This window comes from Ochotona curzoniae, unplaced genomic scaffold, assembly GCF_017591425.1.
Source record: "Ochotona curzoniae isolate NIBS_2020 unplaced genomic scaffold, NIBS_Ocur_1.0 contig_46, whole genome shotgun sequence".
NCBI classification, from domain to species: domain Eukaryota; kingdom Metazoa; phylum Chordata; class Mammalia; order Lagomorpha; family Ochotonidae; genus Ochotona; species Ochotona curzoniae.
In genome coordinates, this window is record NW_024466340.1 from 845,171 (window position 1) to 859,339 (window position 14,169).

General features: G+C 41.0%; 1 protein-coding gene across 4 annotated transcripts in view; it reads left to right on the forward strand.

Moving 5' to 3' along the window:
- Positions 1–14,169, forward strand: part of TAOK3 (TAO kinase 3) — a 154,276-nt gene that overhangs the window by 95,298 nt on the left and 44,809 nt on the right. For all 4 annotated transcript variants that reach the window (XM_040986914.1, XM_040986913.1, XM_040986912.1 and 1 more), the window contains 3 exons: positions 263–344; positions 5,981–6,148; positions 8,098–8,304. In XM_040986914.1, the coding sequence (XP_040842848.1) occupies positions 263–344; positions 5,981–6,148; positions 8,098–8,304 (457 nt within the window). The remainder of the gene's footprint in view (positions 1–262; positions 345–5,980; positions 6,149–8,097; positions 8,305–14,169) is intronic.

The following is a 14,169-nucleotide window of genomic DNA, read 5'->3' on the forward strand; positions in this document are numbered from 1 at the left end:
TAGAATTTGACATTATGTCCTTTTATTGAAGTACATTTATTTATATGCTGACTAATCTGAAGCTGTATCCACATTCATCATCTAAAAGAATTCATTGTAGATAGTACAAACTTGGGAGTGCTGTGTCTATGAAATTCTAAAATATTTAACTTAAAAAAGTCTCCTAAAAATGTGAACTTTTCCCTTGCATGCAAGTTGTTTTAAGTTATCACTGCTGTACACACCCTAACTGTGTGATCTTTTGGCATCTCCGCACTCACAGGACAGACTTCTTTAGGAGATTCGTCGATTACTGCCTGCAAAAAATACCTCAGGAAAGGCCAACATCAGCGGAACTGTTACAGGTAATCTTCCAATTTTGTATTTGTGAATGGGAACTTGAAGTCCTGTTTTATGGAATATGGCAAATTAGTCCTGTGACAGCGCACCATAACACGCTGCTTTAGAACATGCTGCCTTATCATTTATATAGAAATAGGGACCAGGGAATAATGATGTTAGCACTGTGTGTTCCCTGGGAAGTCTTTGCGCTGTTTTTCCTTTTCTCTCCCCTTCTCCTTTTTTTGCCTCCTATCATAGGATGGTCCTCCCCTTGTTCTGATCATCACTGTGATGCTCCCCTGACTTAGGTCTACATGAGAGCTGGGACTCAGAGCTCTCGGCACAGGTTTTCCCAGTGGCTCCAGTGCCACCTGTCAGGTTCTTATCCGGCTCATCACCAAAGCTTCCGGAAGGAAAGATCTAGGGTGCTTATGTAAAGCAGGCATTCACATTGCATCCTGTCCTGTGCTTCATCCACTTGGTGTAGACATGGTATTTTTGAGTCTCTGTTTTCATGGAGTGTTTTACTACAGACTTTATACATAGGTAGAGTATTCTAGCGATATCAAAGTAATATGTGGGGATCTTTTACAATATAAATATCTTTTATTTTTTTCATTTTATTTATTTATTTATTTTTCTTTTTTATTTGAGATTTTCTTTAACCCTTCTCTCTCTCTCTTTCTCTCTCTACATATATATGTGTCTTTTCCAATAATTTTCGTTTACTTGTTTCATCTTTCCATTCGCAAGATTTTTCTTTTTTTTTTCTTCAGATTTATATATTTATCAGATAGGAAGAGTTAGAGAGACAGAGAGAAATCTTCCATCTGCTAGTTCACTCCCTGAGTGATCAAAACGGCCAGAGGTGCACCAATTCAAAGCAGGAGCCAGGAGCTTCTTCCATGTCTCCCATGTGATTTCAGACCCCCGGTTTCTTGGGCCATCCTCTGTTGCTTGCCCAGCTGCATTAGCAAGGGGCTGAATTGGAAGCAGATCAGCCGGGACTCGAACTGGTACCTGTGTAGGATGCTGACATCGTTCGATGTGGATTTAGCAGCTATGCTACAGTGCCAACCCTGGCAAGATATTTTATTGTTTATGTTTTAGGAAACATTCAGAAGGAACATATAACCTAAATTTGCTTTAAAATGTCACCTGCCTTTGTAATTAAAGGACACCTTTGCTGAGCTACCAGTTCTTGGTTTATCTTTTCTTTTCCTTAAAACTCTGCTACTATTATTCTGTTGTTTTCTGGCTTTGAATGTTCCTGAAGAGGTAAATTCAAAGCTAACTAGTTTTTCCACTTAAAAGTAAATTTTTCTGTCTTGGCATCAGCAGGCTAAGGGGATAGGATAATAGAAGCAGCTGGGCAGAGAACTTGGCCTTGATCTCTTTTGTGGTTGAAACTTGAGTTAGTTCGTCTGCTTTGGGAGTAACTCCACATTTCTACAGTAATCAGGACGAGATACCAGAAGCACAACGTAAGGTGTTTGTTACTTTGAAATGGGCAAATATTGTAAAAACAAACAAAACACAGGAATGAATAAAGCAGAAAATTCAGTGTGGACTATATTAAAATTAAAGAAAAAGAATTCCATTAAGCTACTCCATTGAGTCAAAGATAAAATATAGGGTGACAGACAGCAAAAAGATTTTTAAAAATCCAGTGGGCCAAGGTAAAGAAAGCAAGGGAGAAGAAATGGCATAGCAGAGACTGAAGTGACAGGCAACTAACTAACAATGTAAACCAGTCCATTTGCAATATGTCCAGTGGCAGATAAGCTTAAGGAATTAGAACAAATTAAACGGTATAAATAAAAGCTCAAAAAATGATGAGGGGGAATATAACATCAGTGGAAGACAAAAGAGATCTAAAGCAATCTAGAAAAGGCAGATGTTTAAAGATACACCTGCAGGAAACCCCTATGGAAATAAATAATTTGGATCTTTTTCTGATTTGAGTTGGTCTTTATTTGCCTGACCAAATCAAATGGGCTCATTATTTATTAAGAACATATGTATTTTCTGATGGTAAAACACCACTCTTAAGTACTGAGAGTATAGTAATATAAAAGGAAGATATCACTACTGCTCTTGTGGCATCTTAATTCTTTTAAAATTATTATGTATTGGAGAGGAAGAGAAAGCTTCTGTCTGCTGATTCACTCCACACATGCCCATGACATCCAGGCCTGTACCAAGGCTGAAGCTGGGATCTGGGAGCCCAGTCCAGGTCTCTTGTGTAAGTGGTAGAAGCTCAGACACCTGAGTCATCACTGTCATCTCCCAGCATTGGTAGGAGCCGGAGGCATGTGTCATAGTCAGATACTAGGGTACAATATGGGCATCTAAACCAGTGTTTTAATGCATGGGCAAACGTCTACCACAGAACCTATATTTTAAGAAAATAAACAAATAGCCTAGCAACTGAAGTCCTCGCCTTGCATGTGTCAGGATCCTATATGGGCACTGGTTCTAATCCTGGTAGCCCCACTTCCCATCCAGCTCCCTGCCTGTGGCTGGGAAAACAGTCGAGGAATGCCCAAATCCTTGGGTCTCTGCACCCTCGTGGGAGACCTGGAAGAGTCTCTGTGCTCCTAGCTTCGGAGAGGCACAGCTCGGACGGAAGACCTTTCTCTGTCTTTCCTCCTCTTTATATATCTGACTTTCCAATAAAGACAATAAATCTTTTTAAAAAGCAAATAAATGATATAATGCAATGTGAGGGTAAATTTTTAGCAGAAAAATGAGTCAAGGTCAGGGATCAAGAGTGACAGGAATTACTGTTTTCCATAAGGAATTGGGAAGGGCTTTCTAGAGAAGTAACATTTAGGGAGAGCCCCAAAGAAAACAGACCTTGACACTGACCTTCAGTGATGAATAAATCATATTTAGAGACATTTCTGAACTCTAAAGATTCATATAGGCAGACTGACCGAAAAAGCATGTTTTTGAGGTGAAAAAATGAATTGGCTTCCGACCTACCTCTCCAGGAACATTCAAGGCCAGAAAATAATTGACCAACATTTAGAGAATTCAGAGAAAATGTGAACCACGACTCACACCTAGCCAAGATGGTCTGCAATTATTAACCTCAGAACTGTAAGCACTGTAACCCTTGTGAGTTTTTCCTTTTAAAAACTGCTCAATAATAAAATATAGCCAACTTAAAGATGAAACTAAAGGGGTTAAAAAAAAGAGGAAGGGAGAGGGAGTAATGTAGGCCATGAAGCAGGAAGAGTGCATTGAGGACTGGAGAGACTGATAAAAGGATTGAATATTGAAATTTAAATTGGCCTCCAAAATAGCCTAGTCATTAAAAGGGCAGTTCAGGGGTGGTCATTGGGTCTAGAGGATACGACATTGTTGGAAAAACCACATTCCATATTGGAATGCCCAGTTTGCCACTCAATTAGAACTTCCTGCAAATGTGCACCTGGGAGTCAGCAGGTAATGGTTGAAGTACTTAAGATCCCTGCCACTCCTGAGGGAGACCTGAGTTGCTGGCTCCAGGCTTTGCCCTGGTCCAGCCTCAAGTGTTTGTAAAATTGTAGGGTGTGAATCAGCACAGAGGAGAGATCTCTTTCTTTCTCCCTCTCTCCCTTGCCACTCAAACAAATAAAATGCATAAGACTGATTTTAAATGTCAAGAGTGAGGTGCCTGTCCTATGTCAGGCTGCCTGGGTTTCCTGCCTCTGGTTTCCGAGTCCAGCTTCCTGCTCATGCAGACCCTGGAAGGCGGCAGTAGTTAGGGCCCTGCACTCACATGAGAAACTGGCTACATTCCCAGATTCTGATCGTGTGACTCTGGATGACTCCTGCTTGTCCACACAGGACCCTCTGCAGTCATCTGGACAGTGAAACAATCTTTAGGAACCCATGCTCGCTCTCTTTCTTTCCTTCCCTTCCTGCCTCCCTGTCTCTCTGACAAACACACGCTATATGTTCTCTTTCTCTGCCTCTCAAATAAACGAACAGTTGATAAGTTGGTTTGTTAAAGAAATAAGTTGGCCACCCCCCAAAATCTGTTTATTTTGCATGGCTAAACAAACTATTACCTTATGCATTTTGAATAAGTAATATAGACAACATGTATTTCATAAGGCAGAAACACAAACGAAGGTAGAATATGATTCCATTTCCTATTAATGCAGAATTTGGGAGGCAGTGGGTGATGCCTTCATTGGTTGGGTGCCTGCCACCCAGTGGGAGACCTGTACTGGGTTCCTTGCTCTCAGCTTTGGTTATACCCTGGATATATGTGCTGTGTACATTTAGGGAACCCTCTATTTAGTGAAAAAAAAAATTTTTTGTAGATGAGAAATAAATGTGGGAAAGGGCGTGGAGAAAAGAGAAAAGGAAATCCTTAGACATATTGGTGGGAATGTAGATGTGATGTGCTTTCTATTGTGGGAAAACAGTATGGAGCGTTCTCAAAAAATTATAAATAGAATTACCCTAAGATCCTTCTCTGTTTATTTAGTATTCAGGTTTGTTACAAAATCATTCACAGTATCCGAGCTACAGAACAACCTAAACATCTGTCAGCAGATGAAAGAATAAGGAAGTTGTGATAAAAGTACATGTATATACACCACACACATGCATACATACTTATATATATGTATACATAGATAATGGAATATTATTCATGCTATATAAGGGAGGCTTTGCTCTTGGTTGTAACATAGATGAACCTGAAAGGCACTGTGCTAGGTAAAATAAACCACGCACAGAAAGAAAAATAAATTATGATCTCATTTATAAATTCTGAAAAAAAAAGAAAAGGCATCTCCAATGCACAGAAACGGAACAGAAAGGTGGAGTAGAGTGGGAATGGGAAGATGAAGGTCAAAGGGTACAGGTTTTGGATAGGTCGGATTAACAACTATTACAATCTGATGTACTGCATGAGAGCTATAGATAATAACATTGTATTGTATCCTCAAAATCGACTAAGTTTTTAGGTTTCAAGCATTTTTACCAACATCAGAAAAAAAATGCAGCTTTGCAAGATGATCACCATGCTAATTTGCTACCATGTAGCATTCATTTCACCCTATATATGTATATTGGACCATCATAATGTATACCCTAAGTCTATATAATTTTTTAAATTGGAAAGTCAGACATATATAAAGGAGGAGAGACAGAGAGGAAGATCTTCCATCCGTTGATTCACTCTCCAAGCTTGAGCCAATCTGAAGCCAGGAGCCTGGAGCCTCTTCCGGGTCTTCCACGTGGGTACAGGGTCCCAAGGCTTTGTGCCTTCATCCACTGTCTTCCCAGGCCACAAGCAGGGAGCTGGATGGGAAGTGGGGCTGCCAGGATTAGAACCGGCACCCATATGGGATTCTGGCACATACGAGGCAAGGACTTTAGCTGTACCGAGCACTATATAATTTTTCAAAAAGGATTTTCACATAATGTTATAATAAAGTCCATAAAATGAGGCTTAGAAAAAAAAAATATAGTTAACTTATTATGAAATTGGTGCAATGTGAGAAGTTATACGACTTGATGTGAAAGCCATCTTTTGTTATTTCTCAAAAATCAGCAGGACCATTTGATGCATTTTAATTTATCTTTAAACCTTATACCAAACAATCTGTTTCTTCATCATTAGTTTGTTTTATTTTTCCTCTCCTCTAATCAGCATGACTTTATTCGAAGAGAGCGGCCCCCACGAGTCCTCATTGACCTCATTCAGAGGACGAAAGATGCTGTGCGTGAGCTCGATAACCTACAGTACCGGAAAATGAAGAAAATCCTCTTCCAAGAAACACGGAATGGACCCCTGAATGAGTCACAGGAGGACGAAGAAGTAGGTGTAGTGTATCTCAGCAGGCACCACATGGTGCCCGGTGGAAAGGTTCTGACCTAGACCCTCTGAAATGCTCTTTGGATGATTTTTGGATGTTCCCTCCCTTAAGAGACATGCAAGATCTCGAAAGAGACATTCAGAAACTACCATGCATGTGAAGCCAGATACGGCCAAGTGCAGCAAAGCAGAGAAGAATGGTGTCATACACTGCTGACATATAGGCAGAGGAAAGTTTCCAAAGGGACAGACAACTTCTGGTTTCTCATTCAAATCACTTAAAAAGAACTAAAAGCAAAGGTGATGGTGGTTGGCACACCTGAATGGTGTTGTTCTCAGTTAAAAACTGGCTAGAGATCTAGACAAAAGGGTAGCTGGTTGGAGATCAAGAACATTAGTATGATAATGCATCAAAGGGTTGAATGGAGAATGGAAAGAATGCCCATGTCATACAAGTGAAAAAAGGCCCAGGACATAAAGGCATCAGAACTGCTGAGAAAGTACACAGCTGCAAGGAGTGATTGCAGAGAGGTCGATTCAGACAATTCAGATGGGGACCAGAGAAAAATGGTTATCTCTTTAGTCTTACACTTAGCTCATCCTTGCGGAATTTAGTAAAAGCAATTTTATATGACGAGGTAGGACAAACAATAACTACTTGGTTTGTGGAATAAGTGGGAAATGTAAAAGTAGAGACAGCAAAAAAAAAACTAATTTTTTAAGATTCAAGAGCATGGCTAAGAAAATAAAAGTAAGAGAAGCAGCATGTAGAGCAAGCAGTACATATCCACGGGACAGACCCCTATATTTGTATGTGGAAGAGATGGATGCCTGACCCAGTAAGAAGGAGATGTGGCTAAAGAAGCAGGTTCTCAGGACACGGGTGGGACAGAAACAGTATCTGCAAGAATTAATCTTGAACAAAAGAACTATTCCTGCTTCTTCTAAAGCTAAATTTTAAAAGGAAAGAATGAATGAGTCTTCTTTAGCATCTTATTATAAAATAGAATTATTTTACCAAGAGCTATAAAAATGAAACTTAGCAAACTGAATTACAGTATAAAATCTTTTGAGTCCATATGTAGAAATGATCCCTTTTAATTGGAAAAATAGAGATATCAAAAATATAATATAGTGCCTACCATAATCACCCATTGAATCCTCTTTATCAGTGAGTGTTACAGTGGCTAAGTAACAGTTCATTGACATCATATACATACAGTATGGTTCTTTTAAAACAGGGCTTATTGGTAGCTCAGTGGATTAATCTTGTGATCAAAAGATATCCCACTGTGTTGGGTAAATTTTATGTTCTGATTATTTACCACTTTGGACCAATAGTGATGAATGCCAGCATTAGTTAACACATACATCTTAATACGATTACAGAGGTAAGCATGCTAGAATTGCTTGAGGGAGGCAGAATTTAATTACCTGTCCAGGACAGTAGAATTAATACGCTTGCTTAAATATGAAGTTAGTCAGTAATGACCTGCCTTGGAACCCACTGCTTATCAAATCCCTGGAAACTCTTTCCACCATACTTCAGTTTGCAGTGACCTTCTCTGTATTTACGGGCATCCTGGGGGCACCAGTTAGTAGCCAGCAGGCTTACCAGCACCTAGATGTTTTCAAAGCTCCTGTTACAATCCTGGCCTCCTTCTGCTTACTGCATAGCAATATGATAATAGTTGTGTGTGACAGGGGAAAGGCCTGGGATAGCAGTCTTTGGAGCCCCATGACCTGTGTACAAAATGGCCTCTTAGGGGAAAGCATAGAAGTGATTTTGACATGTCTGGAGGTGATGGGGAAGTAGGGGAGCCAATATATAAAAAGTTTTATCTCTGCAGATTGGCAGAAAAGGAACTTGGTACTGCAAAATTGAGTGTGTTTAATAGCTGAGTCAATGGGTTGGCACTTTTTTTTTAACCTTGTGCGCCATTTCTTTATAGGACAATGAACATGGAACCAGCCTGAGCAGAAAAATGGACAGCCTGGGCAGCAACCATTCCATCCCCAGCATGTCCGTGAGCACAGGCAGCCAGAGCAGCAGTGTCAACAGCATGCAGGAGGTCATGGACGAAAGCAGCTCTGAGCTCGTCATGATGCATGATGACGAAAACACGCTCAGTCCCAGCTCCTCTGTCGTGCACAAGAAGGTAAGGGTCGTGGGGCTCTTCACAGCAGTGTGTCAGTCAGGGCAAAGCCAGCTCCGACCCCAGAGCTTACTTTATGGCAGCCGAAGTCTCACACTAAACCTAGTACCTGTCATCATGACTCTGATGCCTGTCCATCATCCTCAATAAATAAAAATCCATGAATTCATGAATCTTCAGAGTCCAATAAGTTGGTCTCTCTAAACCAGCAACCTTAATGCTGTGGACTGTCCACTCTTTCCAGGTGTAACCTGTTGATTAACCCTTTTAGAAGCCCACTCTTTGAGAAGCATGCTTTTAAATCTCTATTCCTAACCAACTATTATTGAGATAATTTGTATCTTTTCTGCCATTTAACTTGTTTTAATTCCTCTGAGGCTTTCTGCTGGCATAAATAATCTCACTTTTGATTGAATGGTTCTGCTTTTTTTTGTTTGTTTGTTTACTTTTCCAATTAGGGCTCTCCATTTTGTAGAACTCTGTCATAATTGAAATACTTTATTCAAAAATGTGAAAAGCTTATTTCAAAGCAGTTTCTAAAAGGTGACTATTTTACAGCTTTATCTTTGCCAGAGTTCCCCAAAAGTATTTTGAAAGTCCTTAGCTAAATAGGCCACAATAAGGAAATACAGAAAACGATGCCGCACGATTTTTTCCTTTTGAGGTATATGCAAGGAATACATGTACTTATTTTTTTTTTTAAGATTTCTTTCTTTCTTTTATTGGAAAGATATACAGAGAGGAGGAGAGACAGAGAGGAAGATCTTTCATCTGCTAACCCACGTGCCTGGAATGGCCAGAGCTGAGCTGATCCAAAGCCAGGAGCCTCTTCTGGTCTCCCACGTGGGTGCAGGGTCCCAAGGTTTGGGCCATACTCAACTGCTTTCCCAGGCCACAAGCAGGGAACTGGATGGGAAGTGGGCCATCCTGGACATGAGCCAGTGCCCACAGGGGATCCTGGCGGATGCAAGGTAAGGACTTTAGCCACTAGGCTACCATTGCTGGGCCACGTGTACTTACTTTAATGAAAGACAGAGACCTTGTTGAAATTTCAGTGAGAACATATCTACTATGTTTTTTCCTTAAGGTGATTATTAGTTGTTCATTTTTCCTAGGAGAAAAAGGAAATTGAATAGGAAAGGAGGAAGGGCAGAGAGAATGCATTCATATCCAGTCATGAATGGTGGAGGCAGGCATTTAGTCCCTGGAACTGATTAATCTAATTATTTGTTGGTTGCTCTTCAGCTGGGTGCTGGGACCAATGGTGGGCCCTGTGACTACAAAAATAAACCAGCCATTGTGGCTTCCTGGAACTTATTCTCTATGAGGGAGTTTAAATAAGTAATCACACAAATAAGAATATGTTGTGTTATAACACTAGATAAGAAGAGCACATCATCTAGCAGAAAATAATGTACACATGCCTGATGAAATCATATTTAGGCTGAAACATTCAACTCAGGTAGAAGCTGACTAAGCTGGGCTAAGACAGGGGAGAGAGTGAAAAAGCAATAAATAGAAAGACCCTGCGACAAAGCAAAAGCAAAACCAGCTGAACCGTAACAGCAGCCAAGATCATGTCTAAATGGGAAATGCAATTAGAGGGTAAGCATTTGGTCCTGTAGTTGAGAGGACAGTGAAGCCATCAACATCCACCCCGGAGAATCTGAGTCAGATCCTGACTTTGAGTCTTCATCTCAGTGTCCTGCCGAGCTCCTGGCTCCTGGCTCCCAAGTGGCTCAGGCTCCAGCCATTGCGGCCGTTTGGGGAGTGAGCCATCGGACAGATCCTCTCTGTCTCTCCTCGTCTCTGTATCCAATAAAAATAAATAATTCTTGAATTTAAAAAATGAATAAAAAGGAATTTTTATCTTTTAAATCTTTTTAAAGGTATTATTGTTTAAATTAATCTTTTAAATCTTTTTAAAAAGGTTTATTCATTTTATTGACAGACAGATTTACAGAGAAAAGGTGAGAAAGAAAGATCTTCCTCAAGGGCCACAGTGGCCAAAGCTGAGCCTGTGTGAAGCGAGGAGCCTCTTCTGGGCCTCTCACACAGGTGCAGGGTCCCAAGGCTTTGGACCGTCCTCGGCTGCTTTCCCAGGCCAGAAGCAGGGAGCTGGATGGGAAGCAGGGCGACCAGGATTAGAACTGGCACCCACATGGGATCCTGGTGCTTGAAAAGGAAGGATTAGCCAATTGCGCCATCACTTTTTTGTACTTTTTTAAAATACTCTGGTATGTTGAAGGCAGAACATCACAAGATCTTAGGGTGTGCCATGAGGGCAGTGAGTTATGGAACCAGAGCAACAGCAGTGACCAAAGTTACCAGCTGGTGAAAAGGAGTAATGTCAGACAAATGCAGAAAGTTGCTAAGCACTCAAGTGCAACTGATCGTGCATTTATTTAAAGAGTGGAAAAGAAAGTTTTGCTGGGCTCACCTTTGGAACAAAGCTGTCATTGCTGCTGACAAGTCTGGCTCTCACCTTTTAATTCCTTCTGAAGCTCCATGGGTGTAGGGAGAGCAGTTCAGTTGCATCTTTTTTTTTTTCCAGGTAGACACTCAAAATTAAAAGAAAAATATTACTGGCATAACCAGCAAGAAAAACAAGCCTGATGTATAACCCCTGGGGGTCTAATTTTCATTTTGTCGTGCCATTGCAAAGCTATCTTAAGATAATGTAGGTCTTTCAGTACTTTTCTCAATCCAATGTAATCACTTCAGAAGAAGAGGCATGGTTTATATTCTGGGATAGGAAATAGTTGGATTTGACCCATTTATTCACAAAAACACATGTCAGGAAGAACTTGCTATAACACATATAACAAGTTTAATTATTTATATCTGTAATTATCAAATATAGTGATGTCTCAGGAACTACAGAAAGTTGACCTTAGCACCACCCCCTCCCCACAAAGTGCTCACACAGATGCCCAAACCTGCCAACGCTCAAGTCCTTATATAAAATGATGTAATAATCTGTACACATCCTCCTAAAGAAGTCATCTAGTTTCCTCATAACATATAACCCAAGAGCTATATAAATGAAAAGTCTGTGCATATTCAGTACAGTTACAGTTGAGTTGTGGGTTGGTTTCTTTTTAATATTTTCAGTCTGAGGTTGGTTGAATCCACAGATGTACCAAGGGCAACTGTGTATACAAGATATATGGCGGAAAAGAATCAAAATACATCTGTTTAGAAACTTTTGAAAGCATTAACTTCCAAATGCATATAGCCTAGAAAACAGCATGTGTAACATGTGAAGACTTGATGTTCAAGTATGATTTATATTCAAGAAACCATCGGAGCTAAAATAAAAACCAGTAAATGTTGGGAGCATAAATGAAATAAGATCTTACACTCAAGAACACAAGTTGAAAATTGGACTGTAGAAATGAGGAAATTTGTTTATACTTCTGACTGCCACTATTAGTTTTATTTTACTTCAGACAAGTCACAACATATTTTTGAACCTCAGTTTCTCCATCTGTAAAGATTTGTTCCATGTGATTCTTCAGGATCCCCTGCAGGTCTAAAATTCTACACTTCTACTCCCGCAATGGAAAGAAGCAATTCTCACCCACCTCTCCCAGGACAAAATCTGCTTCTCTCTTATATCATATATTGGATTCCACTGAAGATTCTTCCTTGCAAAGGTTTCTCTCTCTCCCCTTCTCCCACCCTCTCTCCCTGCCCTGTCTTCTCCCTCTTTCCCCCATTCTTGTTTTTCTCTCTCTCTCTAGAAGCCGCTGCTACAGGCAGGCCCATTTTTATTTCCCTACAGAAGTTACAGCGCAGGTCCAGAGATCGTTTGTGGTTGCGGTTCATAATCCCTGGGAAGCACAGCTAATACACTTGAGCCTGGTGGACTCGTTTCCTAATCAGAAAGTTCCTTTGGAATTGACATCTGTGAGAACAAGGAGGACGTGCCAGGCAGAGGCTAGGGCTGAGCTGAGGTACCAGCTGCATGGAGGCCTCACCCAGCCCTGCGTCCAGCTCTGGGGCCAAAAGGGAGCTCTCCAAGCTGCACAGAAATGGCTAGGCTTGCTACTGCTTTGTCCATCAGTGGCTGCCTATGGGCAGCAAGGAAGGGTGTGAGCCAGGGCAAGGCTGCTGAGGACAGCTGAGGCAGTCCCCAAGGGCAGGACAGCTGAAGGCGTTTGCCAGAAGCATGCTCAGGGCAGCTGGCAAAGCGAGTCCCTAGAGAGGATCTAGGTGGGGCTCCACTCAGCCTGGCAAAGTTGGTGGCCACAAAGAGTGTTTGAGGAAGCAAGCAAGCAGTGTTTCTTGTGCAACTTTCACCAGTTCCACTTGCGTTCACGTCTGACATCTTTGTCCTATATATCATTAAAATATAAACAGTGTTTTAACCCTTATCTCATTTTTATGTTTGTTTTGAATACTTGGCACCATAGAAAATTATATCATGCATTGATTTTTTTTTTATTATTTTGTGACTAAAATGTGAATTCCTTGAGGGCAAGGACTGTGCCAACCCATTTTAATGCTATACCCTAACCCCTAGAATAGTAACTGGCACATCCCAGACTCTCAGTTGGTAACTATTGGACAAACACAAGAAACACAGGGCAGGAACTAGTGAAGCTAAGTATCATGCTATCCTGCTTCATTAAACATCATGGACTAAAAGGGTTAAATAATCATAAATATTATGATTATGATTTTAAAGAGTTAAGTAAATAGAGTCTGTACAGTAATTTAAATCCAAGAGAATAAGAGCATGCTTAGGAAATAACAAAATATAAGAAGGGTGAAGGGCCCCTCCCTCCTTAATTTTAATTTCAAGCAGACATAGTTCTGAAACCCACTGCCATTTTTCTGAGGAAGTAAACTCACTCTTAAAGGCTACGTGTGATGAGTGAGAACATGACTTGCATGAAATTAGCTGCCCTTCAGCCAGAATAAAGGTGCGCTGGGTTCTGCTGATGAAGCCCCCAGAAACAGAGTAGGACACTCAACATTTTCCTCAGGCACCAGAATTCCAGGTTACTCCTTTCCTCTGCTCGCTCCCACTCCGACCTTTCTGAGGCCCTGAAGGGGAAGCACCCCAGGACAAAACAAGCGCAGTCCTTGTTTCTCTGCCCTGTGCGGTGCGGTGCGGGTGCTACCGCATCACCTGAGCCAGCAGCAGGGTATCACCCCGAGCCAGGATCTGCAGCTCTGTCTGCCTGCCGCCTCGCCCAGCTCCTGTTACACAGTGAACAGGAAACAGAGGCTTTGTAAAAGGAAGCCCAAGGTGGATACAAGTAGGACACAAGTTTACACGTTAATTCTTGGGCATCCTCAGATAACTCTGGGGCAAGCTTTGTAGTGAGGTGAGTTTCTTTATCGGTAGTCTATTTCTGAGCCCCATCCTGTCCCTTTAAGCCCTGGTGCTATAGGTTTTAACATGGTCCTAAGCAGCATAGTATTTTTTTTTTTAATTTGTCAATGCCTACATGGGTTTTTTGTTTTTAAAGCTGAACGCTACCTTTGCTTGTTGTTGCTTTCTATTGATATGTCACAAGACTTTAATATATGAAAAGCATCATTCTTCACTCAGTGCTGTGTGAAGATGTTTAAACTTCAGTCATGATGGCCATCCTTTAGAAATGATCATTTAGAGAAATTGTTCCTTACGAATCATTCTACTCTAACTCCTTGGGCTTTGTTTAGCCCTTCTTATTAGTATTGCTTGTTCTTTTAAAATTCTCCCTCCCCATGTTTTTTTTGTAAAGAACCACATTGACCATTTTCATGGGAAGAAGAAAAGAGTCCTTAGAGGGAGAGGATGTTGTAGTTTAGCTTTCACTTGCTTCAGTGGTCTGTCCTGTTGTTTCTGCTGAGCAGAGGGGTGGGTTGTCT